This window comes from Gymnoscopelus braueri, assembly GCF_963280865.1.
Source record: "Gymnoscopelus braueri genome assembly, chromosome: 6".
NCBI classification, from domain to species: domain Eukaryota; kingdom Metazoa; phylum Chordata; class Actinopteri; order Myctophiformes; family Myctophidae; genus Gymnoscopelus; species Gymnoscopelus braueri.
This window is the reverse complement of record NC_137607.1, coordinates 51,035,707-51,061,689: the sequence shown is the minus strand read 5'-3', so window position 1 is coordinate 51,061,689 and position 25,983 is coordinate 51,035,707. Positions and strand designations below refer to the sequence as shown.

General features: G+C 42.8%; 1 protein-coding gene across 1 annotated transcript in view; it reads left to right on the top strand.

Moving 5' to 3' along the window:
- The window catches only part of ncanb (neurocan b), a gene marked incomplete at its 5' end in the record, with an annotated part of 147,976 nt that extends 125,698 nt beyond the window's left edge, over positions 1-22,278 (top strand). Inside the window, 5 exons of the mRNA XM_080430638.1 lie at positions 8,076-8,234; positions 9,423-9,505; positions 11,054-11,198; positions 18,990-19,172; positions 21,267-22,278. Of these exons, the coding sequence (XP_080286764.1) occupies positions 8,076-8,234; positions 9,423-9,505; positions 11,054-11,198; positions 18,990-19,172; positions 21,267-21,397 (701 nt within the window). The 3' untranslated portion in view covers positions 21,398-22,278. The remainder of the gene's footprint in view (positions 1-8,075; positions 8,235-9,422; positions 9,506-11,053; positions 11,199-18,989; positions 19,173-21,266) is intronic.
- Between the last annotated feature and the right edge of the window lie 3,705 nt (positions 22,279-25,983).

The following is a 25,983-nucleotide window of genomic DNA, read 5'->3' as shown; positions in this document are numbered from 1 at the left end:
GGCTACTGGGAGTGATGGCAGAGTGGGGTGGGGTGGCGGGCGTGAATTAGTGGCCAGCCAAGTAAAAAATGGTGGCATAACTGGCACTGGTCCTGCAGGGTTTCTGATAGCTGCAGTAACATCATGCTATGGCTAACACTGATCTACCACTCAGATGTCACGAGCTATACTCTCCCTCGTACTGCTGGGAGGAATGTGGTTAGCAAGATTCACGGGGAAAAGGAGCCTGTCTCCTGCTTTGTATCTATGCCCCAGCCCCTAGCAGATAAGTGTGCACTCCCCCAAAAAAGATTGAGAGAGAGAGAGAGAGAGAGAGAGAGAGAGAGAGAGAGAGAGAGACTAAATGTAACTAGACGCGTCGCAATTCAGGGCAATTGCAAAGTGTGGTTGCGCCGACACGAGTCGCAGGTCGCTGCCGCCAGGACTCGAGGAATACGCCGGTAGGAATACCGGCGGAGGCCGCGCGACGTGCGATTTTGAATTCGGTGCCGATCGGATCCCGCGTTCGTGACACGTGCCATTTTGATTTGAGGAAATAGGCCCCTCCCACTAAAGAAACAGGCCCCTCCCAAAAATGTAGCGAGCCAATGACATCGTCATGTCACTCCTGAGATCACTTGCTTTTCTTTTTGAGAGAACAGATCCCCCCAAAAATGATGTTTTTGCATCAAACGGTTACATTTTGCGCATTTGTGGCCCCTCCTATGGATCAAAGTAGAAATACTTTTGGGGATTCGCTGAGTAAAGCACCCTCGACATTTGATTCAAATTTGGGATTGATTGGACGTTTTGTTCGTGATTTGTGGCCTTTTTCGTAAAACGGGCCCCTTCCGCTAACTTTGGAAGCCATTTACGGACGAACGGTAATGACTATAAAAATTTCACTTGGATATGTTTATCGCATGGGTCCATAGATCATGTGTACCGATTTTTGAGATTTGGACAATATCTGTAGGAGGAGGAGCTAAAAGTGTGTTTTGAAGAAAATTCAAAATGGCGGAAAATCTATCCAGACGCAAATGGGCGTGGCCTATATGGGGTTGCGTCATGACCCAAGGAATCTAGGGGGAAAAAGATTTTTATTTTACGACCTACGGTTCAAAAGTTGTAGGCCAAAACGTAAAGTGGGCTTTTATAGCGCCACCATGTGGCCGAATGATATAATTTTTCTTTTAATAATTTTGCCCAAAATTATGAACCTCCCCTCCAAGTCTTGTAACTCTAGCCCTTACGGTTTCTGAGAAAAAAATACTTGAATTTGAGTTTTTTCATTTTCCCATTAAAGTGGATGGGGACATTTAATGCACTAATAAATCAATATCAATTAAACTATGTAACCAATCTCTTAGCAAAGTACAAGCAATCGATTCCCGATGAAGCCGGTCATTTTGACATATGGCACGAAATTGGGAAAAATAAACTGTGGGAGGAGTAGCGAGTAAAGAAAAAAGTTTATCTAGTGAAATAAAGTCGGTAGAGTACTATAGTCTGGTTGCCCATTCGGGCAACCACACTAATAATGAAAGTGCAAGCAACTCTACAACTATGCCCTCTAAGCTCATGTCAGAGAGCTGGAAAAGCAGGGTTGAGTAGATTTCATACAGTATGCTTCTCAACTTCATATATTTCTCAACTTCTCAACTTACAGGCGGATGTAGCTTAGGGGAGGGCAGGGACAAACGACGCACCCTTTTCTATCTCCCTCCCTGCACAGAGATTAATTAATTTCATGTAGCCATACTTTTTTGTGAACAAGAGACACTTGTCCTCTCCCATTACCCGCAGTCCGTTTTAATTTTAGTGAAACGAGTCGAACGCAATCGGTAAGTAAAGTTACGTTGCGCTACTCTCCCCACACGGCCGCCCGTCGGGACGAACGGTGCATACACGGGGGGGGGGGGGGGGGGGGGGGGGCGGACGGCGCGGTCGGATGAAATGTCCTATAACAAGCACATAAGTTACATTTCTGGCATCTAACTCTCATTGATGCTTCAGTATAATCCTACGAGCAAATGACCATGCTGATAGTCAAATAAATGTATCATGTTAATGTCACCTCTGTCTGTTTCCTCAACTTTGTGTTACACATGCACCGTTCGTCCCTCCCTGTCCGTATTGCACCGAGTGGCGTAATGCGCCGTTCGTCCCTCCCTGCCCTCCCCGGATGTTTTGCTAGCTAGCAAAAAAGCTAATGAATATTTTTCAATGGAACCTTCACTGAGAGTTAGCCCACAGATTAGCCTAACAGACATTTACAATCGGCACCAAATAAACACAGCAGTACAAATGGAAAACACTCAAATAGGGTATTTTTTACTACAGTGTGGAAATACACAAAAGTGGCTTCAACTCTGCCAATTTTGATCAGAACTGGGAAAAACATTGTCGGATGTGACCAATGTGAATTTTAAGTGTAGCATGAAAAAAGGTCCGACTTGCAACCGTCCCTCCGCGTCGTTCGTCCCGGCTTTCCCCTATTGAATAATTTATCGATTGACATTCATTGACATTGTAAAGATGTCATTTCCATTTGGCCATGTAATCTCTCAAGAACAGATTCTGCTCTGCGTTTGAATCTGTCGGTAGCCGTGTTGACAACCCGTGCGCATTGGTTTCAAGTGGGCGTGCCTTCAGATCAGGAAGCAGCTTGCTCTTTCATCATAGAAACAAGTGGGCTTATAACCAAAACGATCCATGTTCTCTGGGAGAAGTGGTGTTAGTGTTCCGTGTAGAAATATTGTTAGTGGGAATGAAAACATAGTCGCACCACCGGAAGTGATGCGCTGAAGGCAGACCAAAACCCCGGTTTCGTTGTGCACGGGTGCTACGTTTTCTTCCTCCCAGAGCCAACTGAGATAGTCAAAAACAGCAGAGGGCGCTGTTTTTCCTTTTCATTTGGCGCTGGGTTCCCAGATTGGGCCAAATGAGACAACGACTGTCCCCACACTAGAACATGCACACAACAACCAGCCAGCCTGTACAGTGTGCTATACTGAACACGGCAGGCAGCAGTGGCTCAGGACGTAGAGCGACCGTCTGGGAATAAGAAGGTCCCCGATTCGATCTTGGGCTCCTCCACCCTTCATGACGCCCGAGCAAGACATTTAAAGGAGAATTCCGGACAAATTAAGTGTTATCTTTGATGTCTCGTTACTCACCTACCGACGTAAAAAGTGGCGTTCTTTTTTTCCATAGATTCCCCTGTCGTCATTTTTTAAACCCCCTCCGTTGTCATAATGGGAGCGCGTGGGTTAGGGAAATTCGTCTATTATAACCGATGCAAAGTTATTTTTTTCTCTACTACGATTCATTGTAGAGTCTCATGATAGTCAAACATGAGCTGAAACTTCCTGCGAGGCTACCGTTAATGGCGAACGATTTAACACTGGTTGCTTGTTTCCAGAACCTGGCAACACGTGTTGCCAGGTTCTGGAAAGAAACAAGCATCCAGTGTTAAATCCCACGCGCTCCCATTATGACAACGGAGGGGGTTTAAAAAATGACGACAGGGGAATCTATGGAAAAAAAGAACGCCACTTTTTACGTCGGTAGGTGAGTAACGAGACATCAAAGATAACACTTAATTTGTCCGGAATTCTCCTTTAACCTCCAACTGCTCCCCTGTGTGCTCGCTCGGAGCAAGCCACTGCTGGGTCAATTCAGGGAAGTTATTTCTCCTTGGGGATCACTACTCAAACTGTGCACAAACTGCACATATTAACCCATTCAATCCCGGAACGCATCTGTGTCATTTTAAGATTTATTTGGCTAGATCTCCTATTTTTGAAAAATCTTTTTTTGTAACATTTGTAACTCAAATCTTTGCTTATGGGGGGTTCCCGGAACAAAACATTTTGAAATGGGGGTCCGCGGGCCAAATACATATCTAAAAATGTTTTCTAAATCCTAACAGTATGTTGCTATATCAGTTGTGCTCCAACTTTTCCATGATATGTATTTGAATCTCAAAGATATCCCATCTCAAAATATGTTGTTCCATGCAGGGACCCCCAGAAGCACAGATCAGAGTTTAAAGGTAGGGTAAGTGATTTGCTTTGGTTAAAATAAGTGTTAAATAGCTCTATATTCTGATAGTACTCATTGCTATAGAGTGTTTGTTCAGTATTAGGAGTCTCCTTGTCTCTCCAGCTCTTTATAAAACAGAAAATGCATTTTCGTTTCAGTTTCATTTCCAATTTTATCCAACCAGGACAGAGAACTCAATCAGGATATAGATTAAACAAATGAAATTGGAAGTGATGACACTAAGAAATGAGCAGACAAAATTGCAACTGGAACACTATACAAATTAAGCTTAAAAATGGGTACTTTCTCCTGATTGGCTGAGATTTTGACACCTACCGAAAAATGTATTTTCTGTTTATTAAAGAGCTGGAGAGACAGGGAGACATCTGTTACTGAACAAACACTCTATAGCAATGATTACTATCAGAATATAGTGTTTTAACCTTTTAACAAAATACTTTTTGTTTTAACCAAAAAATATCACTTACCCTACCTTTAAAATGTTCGCTTTAAACCACGATTGTTAAAAAAAATAGCAGATCTACAATCTCATAGGCTATGAGCTTGTAGATCTGCTATTTTTGAATAGCCAAAGAAATCTGAAAATTACACAGATGTGTTCCCGGTCTTAATGGATTAACTTAAAGTAGTACTTCACCCATATTCAACCTTATAATTATTCAACACATAATTGATCTTTACTAAAGCTCATTTAGTAGTAATAGTAGACAATTTCCATCTACTCACTCTGTGTCTCATTGGTGGGCAGTGGGATATGGACAGTTCAGAAACCTGCCTACCAATGACATCCTCAATGGGGAATCCAAGCTAATAGAAACTATAGCATTTCTTCCTGGAAAGTTAGCGTGCTGAAATAAATAAAAAAAATCTTGCTTGCTTCTATTTCAAAAGTTAGAAATATTGTTTGAAAAGAACACCCAGATATGTTTTCATATTGCTTGCTTTCTATCGGATAGTCTCTCTTGCTCCCTAGCTCTCTCTCCCTGTCTATCACTCCTCTCCTCTCCTCTCTGTCTCCCTTTGGTTTTATCATGTGTGTAGCATGCAGATGTATTCACTCCCTACTCCCTTTATTATGCGCGCGTGCGTGCGTGCGTATGTTCATGAATTTCGATCCCTAACTGTGTTTCATATAAGAGAATGCACTGTAAGATACAACAATAAAATCACTTGATAGGTCACACACAACTAAGTTCTTAAGTTGAATGCATGCAACAAACATCAATATCCTGATACGATTCTCACTCCCACTCTGCCGCCAAGAGAGCTGTAGAGGTCAGATTGCCTGTTTGATGGCTATAAGGTTGCGAGAGAAAGAAATGGAGAGAGTGCGAGAGAAAGATGAGTACTTTTCCATTAAGTATCATCCGCTTCAGCAGCTCATCTCATCTTAACCTACAGTAGCAGCAGATGGAGAGCATTGTAAGGAGTGCATTACATTAAGAAGGACTGAGGAAAGACAGATCACCCATTGCACACTTTAGTGTATCAGGCTATCAAAGAGAGCTCTCGATATTATCTTCTCATATCTCTCATCTCTTTTCCTCCTTTGCATTTTCTTCCCCTCTCTCCACTTCTCATCTGCCCTCCTAGTCTTCCCCTATACCTTTCTTCCCTGTCTGCATACTAAGCATACAGCCCAATTTACACTGCCCAGTTGCAGTGGCGGAAAAAACTACGTTTTACTTAAGTAAAAGTATCAATACTGCAATAAAGAACAAGAGACTTCCCCACCCCACCGGAAGTCTCGCTAGACGAGATTGAAATCTCGTCTAGCGAGACTTCCGGTGGGGCGCATTCAAGTCAGATCTCAACAAATAAAAACTAAAAAAAAGCTATCAAAATATGCGATCTAGCGCAAGGCCTATTGGCACGCGTTTTTAGCTGTGGCGGACCCGAGATGGAATTATGACAATTTTCTACTGTAGCATTCATCCTAGGATATCATAACATCATAGAAAAGGTAAGAAAACTGTGGTCCAAAATTCCCCTTTAAAGGGGAATTCAGGGGATGGGAGGTAGCTGGGTTAACAAACATACTCGAAACATTCCCTACATGTATTATGCAAGCACACACATTTACAAATAAATTAGGGTTAGGTGTCTAACTGAGGGTTAGCCTTAGGGTTTCTAGTCAGTCTCAATTTGTTTTCCTGTTGCTGTTGAACAGTACTGTCATGCTTGCTTTAATTTTTTTGTTGTTGTTTTCTTTCCACAAAAGAAGTGGAATAAATGACTCTAGGAATGCTGTCTTTTCATTTGAAGAATATGTGAGAACCTCAGTATAGATGCATGCCAGGATTGGGCCTCGAAAGCAGGGACATCTACTTTTTAAGGCTTGTGGAAGTGGGATCTTTAAAGGCATAGTATGTACTGAAACTTTGCAGTGGGTTTACATAACAATAACAATAAATACCTCTATGCCAGTAGTTATCAGCCACTGGAGTAGTGTGGTGGTGTTTGCCTGCAGATCCACATTGCCCTATCCCTGTATTTTGGTGTTTTTTGGTATCCCAAAAACCCAGTCCCAGTCTACCAAAACAAACAATGAAAACGTCAAAGTACAGTGAGAGGGCACTGTGTTCTGGCAGATAAACACCACCACACTACTTCAGTGACAACTGCTGATATACAGTAGAGGGAAATAATTGGTAAAAAAAACAAAAGTAGTTTGTTATGTAAACACAGGGCAAAGTTACATACTAAAAGTTACATACTAAGTTACATACATCTAACTAATTAAAAGGGGCATTCGAAAACAGCTGAGCATTGGGGCGGTCCGGGCACATACCGCATAGGCTAATGCAGCCTGACAGCGCGTCGCTGGTTCGAGTCCCGATCCTGACGGCCTTTGCTGCATGTCTTTCCCCATCTCTCTCTCTCCCTGTTCCTCATGTACTATCAATAAAAGGCAAAAAAGCCCCAAAAGATATCTTTAAAAAAAAAGATTAAAGCAGAACATTATGTTTTTTCAGCATTATGTCCATAGATGGACTTTTGTGGGACACGCAAACCTTACCTCATATATTCCTAGCACTAGAGGCATAACACACACACACACACACACACACACACACACACACACAGATTTGACATACACACACTGTCATCACATTTTTTATACGCTTTTCCTCTGGCTTTTTGCCTTTATTACGATATACGAGTACAGTGAAGATAGACAGGAAACAGGGGAGAGAGTCAGGGAGAGGAATCAAACTCGGGACACGTACGCCACCAAGGCATCAGAGCCCATGCATGTGGTACGCTCCTCAGCCACCCCTCCTTCGGCTGTCATCACATTTGAGATGTACAGTACAGTTCAGTCACTAAGTTAACCCCCGGAGGGAATTGGAGATAGACAATTTTAGAAAGGGGGAGGAGATGGAGGGAGGTGCTGACAGCACTGTGACAGGGCTTAATTAGCCGACAAGCACTGCACTCTGAAAGACATTTCTCAAGATTGTTCTAGTTTGAATAGATTAAAAGGCCTTTCATTGGACTAAGCTGCCTCGCCATAGGACTGCCACCACTGTGGATTAGCACTCAGACTCCAGACAGAGGAAAAGAGACAAGGAGAGAGGGAACAGGGTTGAAGAGGAGGGCAAAGATAGTGTCACAGGAGGGAAAGTGCCTCACTTTGAGCAAAATAGTACAGATAGAGAGAGACAGGGAGGAAGAGAGAGAGCGAGAGAGAGAGAGAGAGGGAGCTGGAGAATGAAAGAGGAGGATGTTTGAGAATATTATGTAGATTTTGTGTGCTATGACTGAGACAGGGAACATTTGTTATGTATGAATTTGGAAAAACAAGACGATAAAATGCAGCAGTGAAATTCCTCCCTTTTATTTCAAATCCCCCCAACTGATTTCCTGTGCACGTCTCCATGTTCTCGTATCTCTCGGCCTGCATACATAACCCTGTCTCTTCACACAACTTCTGGGGATTTGCAGATGAGAAACGTGGTCTCTCCGCCTCTCACCTTCTTCCTCTCTCATCTTCTCCCCTGTGGTATTTGCCTCGCTCTCTGCAGACACCGAGGGCTGTGAGCACACATGGAGGAAGTTCCACGGCCACTGCTACAGATACTTCAGTCGCCGACATACCTGGGAGGACGCCGAGAAAGACTGCAGGGAGCACAGCGGCCACCTGGCCAGCATCCACACCCTCGTCGAGCAGGAGTTCATCAGTGGTAGGTAGACATTTTAGCCAGTTAGCCAATTGGTCTTAACCACAGTGATTTTGAACATTAACTTATCCATTAAGCCCCGTATACTTTGTTGTATGGCGAATAGCGAAAGTAGCCGATCTACAAGCCCACACTGCATCGCGATGAGCTTGTAGATTTTTAGTTTTTGCTATTTTATTTCTAGATTTTCCACATTACAAGCATCCAGTTGTAAGAGGTGCATGCATCAGACAGTGTAAGTTAAGTTAAATGCTTGAGAGGTTTTGCTCGAAAGCAATGCCATTCAAGTATCCATGCAAACCGTCCCTGGAGCCACAGGACCTTTGGCACTTGTGTTCAGCTCGGTTTTCAACCTCGGCCTTCGCTTCACAGCCACGCATATCATAACAAGGCCGGGTCACAAGCGGCCGACCCTCTGTCTCCCAAGAGATGGGCAGGGCAACACAATTCATCTTAACACCCATCGTCCTTTCACACAGACACATTTACCAAAAAGTGTGTTTAATTGCCTCGAAAATGGACGTCTCCACCCCTACAATAAGGGGAGAAGAGCCATTAGGGAGATTAATGGGCCTGGTAATGATGTTAATCAGATACACCATGATTGAAATTCCATTACACACACGCACTCACCCGCACGTGTGCACTCGCACACACACCAATACCAGCACTCACACACATATGAACATGCACAGATGATGTTAATCAGAAACACTGTAATTGAAATTCCATCTCTCACGCACACACAGGAAAAACCACATGAAGACACACACTTATGCACAACAAAAACTCATCACCAAGGTGTCACTGACAGTGAGTGTGTGTCTGCATGACCCCTTGTCTCTTGCTCAGGGAGGATTTTGTGATAAGATCTAATAGACATGGTCTGTGGGGGCTGTGTTGGGCTTTATATGTTGTTTTCCCTCAGGATATTCATGCTGTAACGTGTCCCCAAGCAGAATAAAGCCTAATCTATAAGAGTTTTCGGCTGATACCGACAATAAGCCTCTCCGACCTGCTACTTAGTGTTCGTGAGACAAAAGTATAAATCAGGCTTACACAGTCTGTACAGACTTACAACAGACTTATTCATAGGCTGAAGCAAGTGTGGATGTGCATGTGCACACGTGCAGACTTTTGTGTGTATATTCCTATTTCTCTGTGTGTGTGTGTGTGTGTGTGTTCATCAAGGTCTAAGCCATGACAACACCTGGATCGGGTTGAATGACCGTACAGTGGAGGATGACTTCCAGTGGACGGACAGAATGGACCTGGTGAGAGACTTAAAGTTTGTCTTTTCGGCTATGAAGGGTAACACAGAAACCTTCATAACCTGAAACTTTGTTGAACCTGCAAAGTTCTGTGATGTTTTTTTGTTTAAGTATTCCATTATAACCAGAACCACCCCTGAAGGGGGAGGTACGCAAAAAAATTAAAAAAGAGGGAAAATAGCCGATTCACAAGCTGGATCGACTTTGGGTCGTTCTGGGTTCTCAGAACTCAGGGTTTGTACGGCCTCCTGAGCGGGGCCCAAATGTAGTTCTAAGAACCGTATCTGAAACTGAGCCGTAGTGTGTGGAAACAAATCTAGAACCTGTGAAATACGCTACACGACACAATACAGTTCCATTAGTTCTTGTAGCGGAAAAGACCCTTACAGTTACAGTATACAGGAGCAGTGGTTCTCAACCTGTGGGTCGGGTCCCCACATGATTTTGGGGGGTCTCCAGATGACAGTGAAGTGACAATTTAAGGACTATTAATACCTTTTTAATACCCCGAAAAAAGTCTATTGCTGCATCAAAAGTCATCAACAAACTATACTATAAAAAGTGGCCAAAAATAATAGGCCAAATAATAGGCTATCAGCAGTGGTGTGTTCTACCGTGTTACGCTACAGTATTTACGTAGTATGCCGTGCAGAACATTTTGGGAAAAATGCGTACACCGTCTACTAACCATTTCTTCCATTGACCACGTGCGAGCGTGTAGCCTATACGCGTGCATGTCGTGCAGGGAATAATTATCTTATGCCCTCCGAAAAAAACCTAGAACACACTGGCTATACTGTATAAGAAGCAAAAATCGTGAAAATAGTCGATCTCTGTGGAACCAAGTCAAACTAAATGTAATGCCCTCAACTCCTACATTCCAAGTGCTTGTCAGGGTTTGGGTGCGGGGGTCCCCAGTTCAAAATAGGATTATTTTGGGGGGTCACGGCCTGAAAAGGTTGAGAATCACTGCTATACAGTATCTGCTGAGCTCAGTTGTCAACTGCTGGACCTTGAGTCCTGACGTGAGCAATTGTGCTGATCGACAAAGAGTACCACGAGTCACATGGGCCATCAGGTCACAGATAGTGCTGCACGATTCTTGCTCAAATGTGAATCACGATTTTCCTCCATAAGAATTGAGATCACGATTCTCACACGATTCTCACACAATTCTCTTGTAAATATAAAAATATTAAGCAAAAAAAAAAAAAAGGCAAAATGACAAGGCTTGTGCAGCAACATATTACAGGGTATTGTTTCTAGTCAGGTAGAAATTACAATAGGTCTCCTTTTGACATCTTTTCATCTTCATCTGAATATGGGTATTACCGTGTGTGTGTGTGTGTGTGTGTGTGTGTGTGTGTGTGTGTGTGTGTGTGTGTGTGTGTGTGTGTGTGTGTGTGTGTGTGTGTGTGTGTGTGTGTGTGTGTGTGTGTGTGTGTGTGTGTGTGTGTGTGTCTGTGTGTGTGTCTGTGTGCGTGTGCGTGTGAGTGCGTGCGTGTTTGTGTGCGTGCGTGTGACTGTGTGCGCGTGCATGTGACGTTGCAGCAATATGAGAACTGGCGTGACAACCAGCCAGACAACTTCTTTGCCGGAGGAGAGGACTGTGTTGTGATGATCGCTCACGAGAACGGCAAATGGAACGATGTGCCTTGCAACTACAATCTGCCCTACGTCTGCAAGAAGGGAACAGGTAAGAAAAGCAAGGTTGAGGAGAGGAGCACAAGCATCATGTATGCTGCAGCTTCTACAATGGGTGATTATACCACTTATACGCTTGAACCCTAGCATCCCTATTCTGGGGATAACATTTGGCTTGCCGAACAGCTATTTTTTTTTAAAAGCCCTTGGGAATCTATAATCAAAGCTACAATTGAGAGGACAGCCAAATGAGTGTCAAGAGGGGACGGGCAAATGAGAAAGGACTTTTAGATGGCTGTGCGTCTAATGTGAAAAGGAGAGGCAAACGGGGAAGAGTCGTGAGGGAAAGAAACGGGACGTTCGGGATGTTGTGATTTCCACGGCTTGGCACTATTATCTGATGGGGTCATAAAGTCAGCCCTACATGACTTTCAGATCATTTCTATTGAACCTTTTGTAATCACAGAAAAATATCTAGTCGCCAGGCAGCACTTGAATCAAATTTTGACCCTGTGTCCTACTCAAAAAAAAATTATCACCACTCTACATGTCTAAGTCAAGAGAGATCGAGATACTCACCATATGGGTAGACACTTGCAGACCATGTACAGTCCATTCTACCTGTAAACATGCAGCATTTAATGTTTGAGTGCTGTGGGAGTGTGGGCCTCGAGTGGGCCTCTTCAATCAGTGCATGTACGTACGCCTTTCAGGTTCACACTCATGATACCACAGTGTGACGCCTCTTCATTATATCCACCTCTATCCCATAATCCTCCAACCTTGCTTAATATCTCCGCTTGAAACAGCACGTCAGTCAGCACCCTGCTATCCTACCACAGCTCTGTCTTATATAAAAGGTTCTCCTTTACTAAGGTGAAATGCAATTTAAAGCAGAGGGGTGCGAAAGTGTTGGGTTACTTTATACTTCACTTGAGGAAAACTTAAATTCAGTATAGTGAGTTATACTTGCAGCTTAAATCCCTATATCAATGGCAAATGTCCTCTCCTCTATTCTACTCGATGTCCCCTGGTGCAGCTAAAACTGTGGTACAGTGGCTGTTGGAGGAAAGAGGCCAAAACTTGCTCCTCAGAGAGCCTATTAGAGATTATTTTTTGCTGTTCATTTGCATACAGGTCAGACTACTGTCCAATAGCAGGACAACATATTAATAATGAGGTAGAGGGATTAGCAGCCTGGTCTGAATGAGAGACTAGGGCAGGGTTTTTTAATAAATAATGGGTCACTGGTGTCGGCATCCCCAAAACTTCAGCCCAAGCATACAATTAGATCAGTTTTAGTCTTGTTTCCACATGTGGGGACGGTGCCCCGACGGCCCCCTTTATAATTAAGCCTAAACCCAGCCCTAACCTCACACTAACATAACATTTGTCGGAATAATGGGCTGTCGGACTAATTGTCACCCCCTGTGGGGACTACATTGTATGGAGGTGGTCTGTATGTGGCAATAGTTTAGGTAATACTTGCTTTTTGCATTATTTAGAACTGTGATTCTCTCAACTTGCAAACCTGGCAAACCAAAGTACTGGTTTTATTCTTGGCATTTAGTCATAAATATTTTTTATGGGGCTTGGAATATTGACTCACGAGGTTGTAGTATCATTTTAAGAAATTTCCGAAACATACATAGAATCTGAACTAACAAGACTGCTTCATAGTCATTATCTTTTATTGTTCATATACTGTCATACAGTTTAGTCTCACTGGCCAAGGCATTCCCATAATGCAGACTACTATGTCAGTTTAAAAATGGCTCTAGTTTATGTAAGATATAAATGATTGCTTAATTGACTACTCCATTTTGTTATCAGGCAACAATAAAAAACCTGAACATAATCATCAAGGGAATCACTTAAGTTTATATTATCTTACTAGGCAACACTCCATCTTGATTACATTACCTTACCCTTTGATGCAATATTTTGTAGACAGTCCCAAATGACATGTTCTGTTTAGTTTTCTCGGCAGCCAACACTTACTAGAATGAATTCTAATTAAAACTCTTCCATCAATCACTCGTTTTTGGAATGCAGCCGTGGTCATTTTGTGAGTGATGAGTCACTGGTGAGGCAGAAAACAGTATCCCCTCTTGTGCCGAGTCATTGCCCAGGTACTAAAACCAGGCGTAAGTCAATATTCTAATCCCTAGTACAGTGTTTCTCTATTGGGGTACACATATATCCTATGGGGTGTGCAGAAGTTCTATAGGGGGTACATGAGAGAAAGTGGAAAATGAAATTTAAAAACATGACGAGCACAACTGTTAGTGAATATGAAGCAATACTTATTTGCACATTATCTGAACATACAGTATTGACGTTAAAACTGGATTTACTGAAACTTTATGGCCACTCTTTTACTCTGTTTCTTACTTGTAATGTTATATACTTCAAATGGTGGGTTATCATCCATCCATAGCACTTAACGGACATTTTTCATATTAAGATTTTAGAACTCACAAACTAACGTAGATAAAGAGAGTACCGGTAGTTGGATTCAGACCCCCAGTGCTATAGTTGGACTTCACTGATCTCTCTATCTATACTGAAGCCCCATATATCATATTTAAGGTTTGAATACTAAACTTGGGTCTTAGTATCAAGAATCAGGAGAATCAAGAAGGTGTATTTGTGCACTTCTTATACAGGTACACACAGTATTATGCAAACGTGTGATGTCAGAGACACAGACATTTTAATGTTTCATAGTGAAACATCTTGAGGCTAATGTTGATTATTTGCCTGATGCTATGAGCCTAGACAAAGACTATTTTTAGAATCAAAGTATACAAGCTCATCCAAACCCTAGAGAGTTTGCAGGGGATCTAATTCTATCAGGCCTACCACTGTAGAGAAGCGATGATATTTCTCTCATCAGCAAGGGGCTGTGCCACTTTCAAAGCAGGATGTCACAAGTCCCCAGGTTCCAGCCCACCTCTGACCTTAATCAGTCAGTTACAATCACAGGCATCTTTTCATCTCCCCCCACTGTCGCTGTCATCCTCCATCTTTCATCCAAAAGCAAGCCCAGATCATGTCTTGTCTTATCAGTGGCGTTCAGCAGCCACATGCTGAGTATTTTCTGCCTGATTTGCTATACTCATCGGTCGGGTCCTGCTCTCCACCTCTATGCTCATCAGTGGTCTGTTACTTGATTGGGCGATAGCAGCACGCTGGCTGCCTATCGGGCGCGTTAATCAGCCACACAAGGGGCAGTGATACGGCATTTTGTGGGCGATGACCTTTTTTCCCCTTGACCTCAGAGGAGGGGAGCCAGTCATCCTGATGAGAGAGATTGGGTGCCATGGGAGTGATCACACTCATAAGCGTTGCTGTCGGACAGAAACCTCCTATCTTGATTTCAACCTTTTATGTTTTTTTCATAAATTAATGCCCCACTTCGTCGTACTACAGCGTCACACAAAAGTATCAAAAATAGCCGATCTACAAGCTAGATCGCCACACATTGTGTTGTGAGCTTGTAGGTTTGTTCTATTTTTGTGAAAGTGGTCTGTCTGTGGGTTTATAAATATTGAACCAATTAAACGTATTAACAAGAGCTTGTGGTTAGATAATAACTACATTGGATCCATTGGAACACAAATTATTTTTCAGTTTTGGACATATACGAGGTCTCCGGCCGACAGCCAACAGGCTGACGATATATAGAAAGTGAAAGAGAGAAACACAGAGTTAGAGATACAATACAATACCTACAGTAGAACACACAAGTTTGTGGTTACATGTGGCAATAGGTTGTAAGGTCTTTTTGTCTTGTGCTTGCCTGGCCTGCTGCACTAGTACCCAGTCACATAGAACACCTTTAGAACACACATACTGTATACACTCAAGGACATGAACTAATTGTGTGTCGTACCCCAGTACTGCACCTGGATAGTTGCCCTACGCAGAAACGTTAGCATTTAGTCCCATACTAACGACTAGTCTTTACATACTGCCACTTGGAGAGAAAGCAGACACAGACACAGCACTGCACTTACCAGCACAATGTAGCGAGAACACGCACACTTTCCCTTCACTCTAATCTGCTCTGACATGATAGCCTGTAGGTGTAGCGATGCTTGGAGCCCATCGGGCCTTGTGAGTGCAGAGAGAAGCCAGCATCTGGCTGTCTGCAGTCTGCACTTTTCCTGACTACTGCCTGCCAGCCTTACACAGGCACAGGAAGACAGAGGAATGCATATTCAACCAGCAGGCCACACACAGACATATTACAAAAGCACAACCATGCATCTCACAGTGGGGAACTAGGCAGCGTTGAGTTATCAAATGACATTCCAGGGCCTGTAAATATTGATCTGTTTCAACAGCTATTGTATCAGATGTTTTAGTGATGTCATCAGGAGCAAAAATAACAAGAAATATTTATGGATCGTAAGAAAAGAAAAGTGTGCTCCTTGAAACACAGGTCTCCGCCAGGCCGGGTTGCCCAGGGCCTGCAAACTTTGGAAGGCAGTCATAGGCACTTGGATCAAATCAAACTTATTCATCTTGATCACATGACCCCAGAGATAATGTGTACCGGTTTTGTGAGCTGTGGACAAGATCTAGATATTTCATTGTGTTCTGTGCACGGGTCCCTGGCATGGAAGTGTCTTTGTAAGAAGGTAAGATTGTAGGCAGGCTGGCAAGGTGAAGAGTTTAGATGTTTGTATGAATGAAAGGTTTTTGCATTGTGTATTGTTTTGAGCACATGGGTGATAAGAGCACAAGTTATTTTGATGTGTTTGAAGTGGATGAAGATGGAAAAGATGGAAGATGGACAAAATACACACAAAACTAACACATACAAGCTAAAGGATACATAAGGAGAATAATTGATTTGGTAATAAACAACATCCACTCAAAACGCATAAATAGTTACAAATGGATGGTGGTTTGTGATGGATAAACTGCACTCAAAACTAGAGTAGAGAAGTAGTAGAAGTAGACGTAGTAGAAGTAACATTTCTGGCTGTTTTGTTTCTTTGTACTATGAAAAGGTCTTTATACTTTAAAGGCACTTGATACTTAATAAATGTAAACACCAGATACTTTTCTTAAGTACATAATGAAGTGATCTACTTTATCTACACTTTCACCCAAGTGATTTTCTTATGGGTGACTTACTCACTAAAGATTAAATGTACCCGCTCTTGGGTTCTTGTAGCAGTGTCTTGACTGCAAATGCAGTACTGAGTGCGTCACTAACATTCCTCTATTCTAAATTGTAGCCTACATTTCATCCTTATCTGTTAATGGTTGACTAATAATGAATTAGCTTCGGTTAACGGTTATGAAAAAAAACATTGAAAATGGTCATCCTGTACAACCAACCAACCATCTAATAAAAAAAATGTACTTTTAATTTTACATTGAAACATGGAATATGCTCCAGGGGCTAGATTTGGCCCACAGGCCACCAGTTGGGCCTATAGTGTCAAATGTGTTTAGCCTGGTTGCCTGGCGGAGGATTTCGGAGGTTATTGCTCTTCCTGGTCTTTTCTTTTTAAAAACCTGATCAAAAACCTTCCACCCACTGTGGGAAATCCCTCACCAGTGTCCACAGTCACATTCAGGTATCTAATAAAGAACTGACTTTTTACCTTTCCAGTCACGTTGGGCCAGTGAGTGCCTGTACTGTAGCTCAAGTGTAAAGGGAAGTATCACATCAGGGTAATTGCATTGGTTTTCCCTGTTAAGAAAGTAAAAGGTAATATAAAGAGATGGGAAGAGAGGGATTAAGAGAGATTGTAAAACATTTGCAACATGCGCTCACTCTGCGCATGTTTAATCTAACCCTGGCCTGCTGAGATGGTGCAGTTTACTCTGTTGAACTATTGGACGAAGGACAAAGTGAGCTCTGAATTCTATTTACAAATTTGAATGTAACAATTTGCATAATTATAGTAAAATATTCTGCATTTCTACAGTGCCTTTCCCTCCAAAGCGCTTTACAATGTGCATTACATCCACACATTCACACCGACTGCGGAGGCAACCATACAACACACCAACCTTCTCATCGGGGGTAGTTAGGGGTTGAGTGTCTTGCTCAAGGACACTTCAACATGAAAGCCAGGAAGAGCCGGGATGAAACCGGGAACCTTCCCGCTCCCAGATTGTCACTCTACCTCCTGAAAAACTGCCGCTCCACAGAGAAGGGGAGGCTGCTGTCCATGGCAGATATACCTGTACAACCCAGGCAGTTTCATGACCCTCAAGCCCATTTTTGTCTATGTTCCTGCTTTGATTTTGATGTCAAAAGTCATCTGAATCAAAATGTTAACAGAAACTATTTTTGTTATACTATATAGGTGAAATAGAGATCTATGTAGAACTAACTTGTTATTGTCTTCCGGTTTTTATTTCGCGCTAAGCTCTGCCCTTTTGGTAGCCTGGTAAACCATCCCGGTCGCGGAATTCACTTTTCCATGAATGAAAATGAAATGGAAATGGATAGTTTAACAGGCTACCCCTTTGGAGCTTAATATGGTTATTTCGTTCTGGCTGGTGAAACTGTCTGGGCTGTACAATACTGCCTGTGCTCCAATCTGCCTGTGCTCCAGGTCTGCAACCTCTCCCTATAGCCCCACGGTGGCAGTGGCTCAGATAATTGACATCTAAGGAATATGAGTGAGCTCACTGAAAAAGACACTGGAAAAGACATGTTGCAAATAGTTTTCAGCGTCCCAAAGGCAGCCTAGCTGCCAGGGGGCGAACAGGTTTCAGTTACAGGGCTGCCATCTAGGGAGGGAAAGAGTTACTACACCCTGACCTCTACCTGTCATTCCCTCAGGGGAAGATTGGCACCCTTGTGACATTAACCCATTAAGACCTGAGGCCGACTCTACAAATGCCTTCTACTGTAAATCAGTAGTTCTCACACTTTCAAGATTTTTCAAAAATGTTAAAAAATAGCAGATGTACAAGCTCGCAGCGCGGCACGAAGTGACGCGCTGTGAGCTTGTATGTCTGCTATTTTTGAATAGCCAACGCTAAAATCTAAAATGACACAGATGCTTTCAAAGTTGAGAACACTGTGATGTTGTGTGGGCATTTCCCATAGTGTCAGTCCTCCTTCCATCTCAGTGTGTAAACTAAACTGTTCTGAGCCTCCAATCCCTAGCCTCCTCATATCCGCTGGTTTGACAGCTGCCCCCCGACTTTAAGACTTAGACCGACATGCTGTCCAGTAAACACTAAGCCCACACTTTTTTTTTTACTGACAGCTGTTTTCAGAAAGATGTGTTAGTTAATTAATTATCCTACATTGCCGTCCGCCTTAAAGGGATAGTTCACCCCAAAATGTCATTTTTTCTATCGATTAGTCACCCCACGGAGACTTGAATTCATGAATATTTTGTTGCATTCCTAAGCCAATAATTTGATGACTGGCAGCGGTTCCGGTAGGAGACACAAAGAGTCTCCTTTGTGTCTCCTACCGGAACCGCTGCCTACCGCTGGTCATCAAATTATTGTCTTAGGAATGCGACAAAAACTTAAAAATGAATATCATGAATTCAAGTCTCCATGGGGTGACTAATCGATAGAAAATAAGTAATTTTTGGGGTGAAATATCCCTTTAAAGTATATAATTAATAATGGAGTAATTGATGCAGCCGTTCTTTTGTCATGTACAGTAGGATTACTACTACAATATAAAATCCTGCATGTTACGCCTAGAGCTAGCAGGTCAGAAACAGTTGTGACACACTGAGAAAATGTCAGAGTATTTCTGAACAAGGATTCTGCATGAAAAAGTCACGATCCAGTGTTTATGATATTCTTTTTGTGTGTGTGTTCCTGTTTCTCCCCACAGTGCTTTGTGGCGATCCGCCCACCGTACATAATGCCTTCCTGATCGGGCGAAAGCGTTCTCACTATGACATCCACTCTGTGGTGCGCTACCAGTGTGCTGACGGTTTCCTGCAGCGCCACGTGCCCACTGCCAAGTGTCGCGCCAACGGCAAATGGGACAGACCCAAGATCATTTGCACAAAGTGTAAGTGATATGCTTGTTTCATGTTTGTGTGTGAGTGGGGGTTACTATTTATTGAGACAGAACGTCTGTTGCAGAATAGTATTACCAGGGCACAAAATAAGATATTTCTATTCTTCTACTTTTGTTTTCCAACAGTATATCCTCCCTCGCCTCGGGCTTTCAAATAAACTTAATTTCTGCCTAAAAATTACATTTTCCTTATGACGGAATAGCACGTCTTAATATGTAATTTCTATATTTGTCCCTTTAAGAGGTTATACTGAATTAGAGCGTGGCTGATATATCACATTGTGCCTTGTGGTATTTCATTACACACTTGACAGCTAGGACGGAATTCTGTAGCTTCTGTCAAGAGTGATAAAGACTCGTTTTTTCTTTTCCCACTTATTTCCATTTATCTTTCGGGCTCCGTTATTTTTTGTTTTTTTGTTTGTCTTTTCTTTTATGTCTACGAGTTACAGTGTCATTTTGATTCCCTGCACAGGACATGTCTCATGGTGAAATCCAGAGAATTACCAGCAGTACCAGTAGATCCAATTTGGCAGTACACCCCAGGAACAAGCTTATACACTCAGGCTTTTAAGTGGGTGTTGAGATCAGTGATGTGTTGCACTGCTAAAGGCACCCAGTCTATTCAGCATGATAAAAACACATCTCTGAAGCCTGCAGTGGCTCTATAGCCATAGAGGGGTATAAAGGACTGCCTTTCTCTGTGATCTCTGTTGTTGTTGTTGTTGTTGTTGTTGTTGTTGTTGTTGTTATTTAGTTTTTCTGGCATTTTACCTGGTTTTACCTCCCTCGCTGTCACCTTCCTCTCAACTCTTAACACCCACACGTTCTTTTATTAGAGCACGCCATTGTCACCATTTTATCACCTGTCTTTCATCGTTCACCTTCACTTTATTCTTTATTCATTCGGATCCCCATTAGCTGCCACCAAAGTAGCAGCTACTCTTCCTGGGATCCACAACAAACATAACAATACATATCTCATATAACAACATTCACACCGACTGCGGAGGCAACCATACAACACACCAGGCAACCATACAACATGTTACAACAGTGGTGTGTTCTTACGTTATACGCTGGGGGAAAAGTGTATACAGTCTAATAACCATTTCATCCATTGAAAACGCGAGAGCGTATACCCACGACCACGCACATCGTATCGTATACCCTCCGAAAAAACCTAGAACACACCACTGTGTTACAATAAAAACATGTACAGTATTAATAAAAAAAAGACAATAAAAGTCAAGTAAAAAAGAAAAGTGCATTGACTGCCAGGAATTAATTAATTAATTCATCCGCCACCGCCAGCGTTTTTACTAATCTTCCAAGACCCACATCTTCTTTTTTTCAAAGAAAATGTAAACAACAGATGTCTGGGGGGGGGTCTCTTGTATCATCTGGAAAAGAAAAATTGTAACCGCGATCTTCCGTTCTTTAGTTATCGGCAGTTGAATAAGGCTTGTTTTCACCAAAAACGCAATCTGGGAAAAGAAATCAGAGATAAATGTATTTTTATAAATCAGTACTTCAGTGATGCTACAGTGATCATAGTTGCCCTATTACAGATCTGCATACCGCATTTGTTCTTGGTTTTTGTTTAACTATGTGACCCCTAGTAGCCTGCCTGGTAGCGTGACTATGACGATCTCTCACATAATGTATTTGTGACTCACTCTTTAAGCCTAATTTATACTTCGTCATATGATGGCAACGCTTGCCGGAAATAAAATATTCACCTTGCGTTAGCTGGAAAACTGATGTGTGAAGAAGTATGAGTTTTCAGCTTTAGTCAGATAGAGTGCTAAAGCTTTAGTCTTTAGCAATCTCTCTGCTCTGTCTACAAACTCAAGCGCATCTGTATCTCCACTGAATCTGTCCCCTTGTCTTTTAGTGCATTTTCTTCCTTCCTTATCCTTAATCTGACGACGAGGTAGTTAAAATAATTGGTTTCTCAAGGGAGACCTGGTCAAGTGAGCAGTGTAAAAAAATAACATAAAAAATAAAGCAATATACAATCAACAAACATAATCTATAGTGGATTTCTCTCTTTCTCTCTCCTTGTCTCGCTCCTTCACATAGCCCGGAGGTCCCATCGTTATCGGCGTCACCACCACAAGGGCAGGAGAGAGCGCAGGAAGCACAAGAAGCATGGCCATCGGGACGGCGGCCACCACGGAGCAGACCAGGGCCACAACCACGCCCACTTCTGAACCAAAAACGCCTCTTCACCTCCCTCCGCCTCCTCCTCCTCCTCCCTTCCCTCTCTTCCGTGGCTGCTCCATGCAGTTTGCCTGTTCTCCTGTCCTTCCAACCTGGTTGCCCGAAACACTTTCTCCTCTTGCCTCCAGCCCAGAACTCTGTCTCCCCTCTCCTTCCCTGCCTTGTCCTTCCTTGCTCCCAGCTCGGCTCCTGGCTCTTTGAGTCAGCCTGTATCATAGTCAACTCTGAGGTCTGCTGGAGTGTTTCCAGGCCTCATGGGGACAATAACAATCCCTTTGTACTTTTCACCTTTCCTTTCCATGGCTTTACTTTTCACTTGTTTATCGTCGACCAGGTTACCTTTTTTGTTTTGGTCAAATATGACCTGAAATGTGGTTCCTCTCTGACCTGTTTTGGGAACCTTTTAGTTCTGCATTTAACATTCATGGGAGAGGAGTGATTTAATACAAACTTGTAAATAGTGATGACTTTCATTGAAAATGCTGTATCAAATCCAGTGGAGTCAGGGAATACACAGGGTCCATGTTTTGGACTTTTTAAGTCCTTAACACACAAGTGTGTTCCTTGACTCTCCTGTTTTTGATGTGCTCTTTGTAAGACATTTTACCTGACCTACAATAACTCCTAAGTTATTCTGAAACAGATTTAAATACTTTACTTTGGATCAGAAGCATTGTGAATAATTTAAATGTTTAGCGTTGTATCTTCTTGTCAGTGTAAGACAGTTTATTTTGGGTGCCTGGCCCCAGAGGAAGATGACGAACACAACCCATCCCATTGCATCACACCATACCACATCACTACATATTAACATCACTTTATGATAGACTTGTAGGAATCCAAACCTCTCTATTTGTGTCAGACCTCCATACAGCTGTCATTGTCAAGGGTTATGCTGAACATTGGTTGACAGTTTGTCATACAGTATATAGTATTGGGTGTTTCCTCTTACCCAGCACAGCAGTCATGAGTCCTAAATTCACGTCAGCATACTGTGTCTGGTTGTGGACTGACATTGTTTAAATGATCAAATAAAGACTAAGTGGCTTGGTAAGTTCCACTCACTGTATTTATACTGATCCTCATTCTCACCATTTTCTCAACGGTCACTTCTTACTATTGCTTGTCTGGACTGATAAAAATTGTGCTGTCAGCCACAGAGCAAGCGAAAAAGAGGGATGGAGAGTAGAGGGTATATCTATTCTAGATCCTTAATTGCTGCCCCCCGCCCCCACGCACATATGGCGTATGAAGCAGTGATATGACATGACTCTATGTCCAGCCTCTGGCTACAGCACCATGTCCATAATTAGCTTCCCAAACAAGCGCAGGAAGGAGATGAGATGGGAGTAGAAGGCAGGGGTGAACTCCCCATGCGATGCTTGGCTGGATCAAATACCAAAGGGCGGTGGTGATGTCACCTGGATCGTGGATCAAGGCTGTGTAAATTGGCACAGGGACAAATATAATATAAGGTACAGTATAGGGGAGACAGAGGTGACAAAGGAAGCTTGACATATGTCTTATCTCAGTGTGTGTGCGTGCGTGCGTGCGTGCGTGCGTGCGTGCGTGCGTGCGTGCGTGCGTGCGTGCGTGCGTGCGTGCGTGCGTGCGTGCGTGCGTGCGTGACAGTGCTATTGAGAGTGCTGACTGGCAAGTGTGTGTGTGTGTGTGTGTGTGTGTGTGTGTGTGTGTGTGTGTGTGTGTGTGTGTGTGTGTGTGTGTGTGTGTGTGTGTGTGTGTGTGTGTGTGTGTGTGTGTGTGTGTGTGACGTCTTCATGTATGTTGCTCATCCTTCTAAACTCAGCCTCTCCTCCAACAATATCTCTCTCCAGTAGGGATGGAGATAGACATTGACCATTTGAAGCCAGCATAAATATTATATATATATATATATATATATATTTGCAGTATAGTACATAATATCAGGATCCACTAATATCAACTGATGATTTAAGAATTATGCTAACCCAAATTAATTATGTGCTAGTAAGGTCCTTTTAGAGGTAAACTACAGTAGGTGTTGTTCATATCTATTGCCGGGCTTTGAATCTGACCAGAGGCTCTTTGCTGTCCTTCCCCATCGTTTTCCTTGTTTCTTGTTTCAATCTCACTGTTGTTACCTGAATAAAGCATGAAAATGTAAAAAATAAATCTAGAAATAATATCCATTGCCAATTACAAATCATAGTTTATGCACCGTGCTCTTTGGTGCAACTTCTGCTTTTCATTGTTCTTTTGTGTCTCGTGACAATGGGGGACCGACAACACCATATCAGTTTAGTTAAGTTCTCTAAAAACATACCTAATTCAGTAACAAGAACCACACCAAGAAGCGTTTAACTGATTTATTGTAAAAGGGACAATTTGTTCTTCCACTTGCTGAGTGTGTTGTGTAGGGAGCTTCATAGGGAGTCTACCGTTCTGCTAGATAGACTCAATTAATAAGCTAGGTTGTCCACAGAACATTGAAGGCAGGCAGTGGTGACAGGGGAAGTATTAGGTTTAGGTTGATGGACAAGCAGACCCTGACACATGTAGCAGCCGTCAAGCCCTGATGTCTCTGAGACGTCAGGCTGCTGTGGACTGTCAGTCTGTCCCAGAAAATGGACTGACTGAGCTGGGATGAGTGGCTGGAGATGGACAGACACCAGCCTCCTCAGGCAAGTCAAATTGGAAGTGATTCCCAAATACAGTGTGATTACTGTGGTGTGCAGTAGGACAGTAGAATGAATGTAAACCTGGATTCATGTCATTATAGGCAAAGAAAATTAATATATTTTTTAAGTACATCTACGAGCTCATAATTTGTGAAATTCAATAGAGTGAAATACAAATTACGAGATTCTTTTGATTCATCAATGTGTGGCAAGGTTAAGAAAAGGATAGCAAAGAACCTTTTGTTAGGGAGGCTGTCCGGAATTATTAAAGGTGCTGTTCTGCTATCGATAATTCCTCAACCAATTGTCCATGATAGCCTGATGAAAATAGACTTGCTTATCTGGTCATTTGGTGTTAATGGATTCTTATTTGTTTCTGACAGCAGGCTACTGGATATTTCTCAACATCGAGGCCCACATAACAACAGGGCTTTAAATGTGCAGTTATTTCAATAGTTGCAACACTGTGAGACCACCCACCAAAATGTTGTGGTTCGCAAAAACAAAAATAATCTACTTTTGAGCTTGTTCGTGACTGTTACCAGTTCTACATGCTCTGTGCCTGTGGGAGATGTCAGGCTGTCTCCCATTCTCTCACACATGCTTACACACACACACACACACACACACACACACACACACACACACACAATCTTTGCTTTTCCGTCTATGCAGTCGGAGGCCTGAGGGCAGGCAGACAGCCAGAGACAGAGCCATCTAATTGTGAGTCTTAATTATGAAGATGAGTGGCTAAACAGAGGTTGCTTCCAGCTGTCTCTTGGCTCAACACAGAGTGGCACAGAGTCTTGTGCTTGCAGGGGAGCAGCCGGCAAACTATCGAGAATCATCACAGCCAATAGTGCCAGGCCTCTCCTCAAGCTAAGCCACCCGTCCTAATATGCCACCAAGCCATTCCCATCACACACGCTTGCAGCTCGCCGCTAGAGTCTTTTGAGCTTAGCCAAAATGAGACGTGAGTTGGAGAGGAGAGAATATGAGCGCATCGTGGTATTGCTAATAACATTGTGAATGTCTGTGTTCATTCTGCTGGGTAAGTGAATGCTGAGAGGTGGGAGAACTCATTTAGATTTGAAATACATGCACTGTGAGTATCTCAATGGGGGATTAATACATCTATGCTATCCTAGGTAGTATGTGCGTGCGTGCATGCGTGTGTGTGCGTGTGTGTGTGTGTGTGTGTTTGTGTGTGCGTGCGTGCGTGCGTGCGTGCGTGCGTGCGTGCGTGCGTGCGTGCGTGCGTGCGTGTTGGGGTTGAGGGGAATGGTTTTCATATCTCAGTACACAGTAAAATCCTGAGAGTTCATTTGGTTATATTTGCACTGCACACAGAGATAAATTGTTACGTCAGACTCCAGGTAGAGGAGGCCTTCTTAAAAGGTATAGGAACATAGAGAGAATGAGGATAAGTTTGTTCTGAATGTTTATTTTTACTGTAGAATAAATGGGATGTGACGAAGAGTGAGTGAGCTGCACCATGTCCTTTATTACAGTTACAGGCCCTATTAAAGTATTGAACATCCATCAATGAATGTATTATGTGTGTGACTGTGTTTGCGTGCACGTTTAGGCCTACTGTATGGACTTTCATGTGGTTGTGCATGAATATTTTGTGCGCACACATTCAGACAATAATCAAATAAACAATGCTGTTTAAAACAGACTGGATGTATGTGCATGACTGTGTCTGTCTGTGTATCTGTTCGAATTTGGAATTTGACAAATCTGTGCTTCTATTTTCATCCAAAAGACTGCTGCAAAAAAAAACACTTAACCTTAAACAACATTTAACCTTCTGGCAATGACAAACTGATAAGAATGGAGGAGGCTGTTGGATCTGTTCTTAGCGCCACACAAAGAGTCTATTGATTACATGATTAGGCTATCTGTCTTGGGTT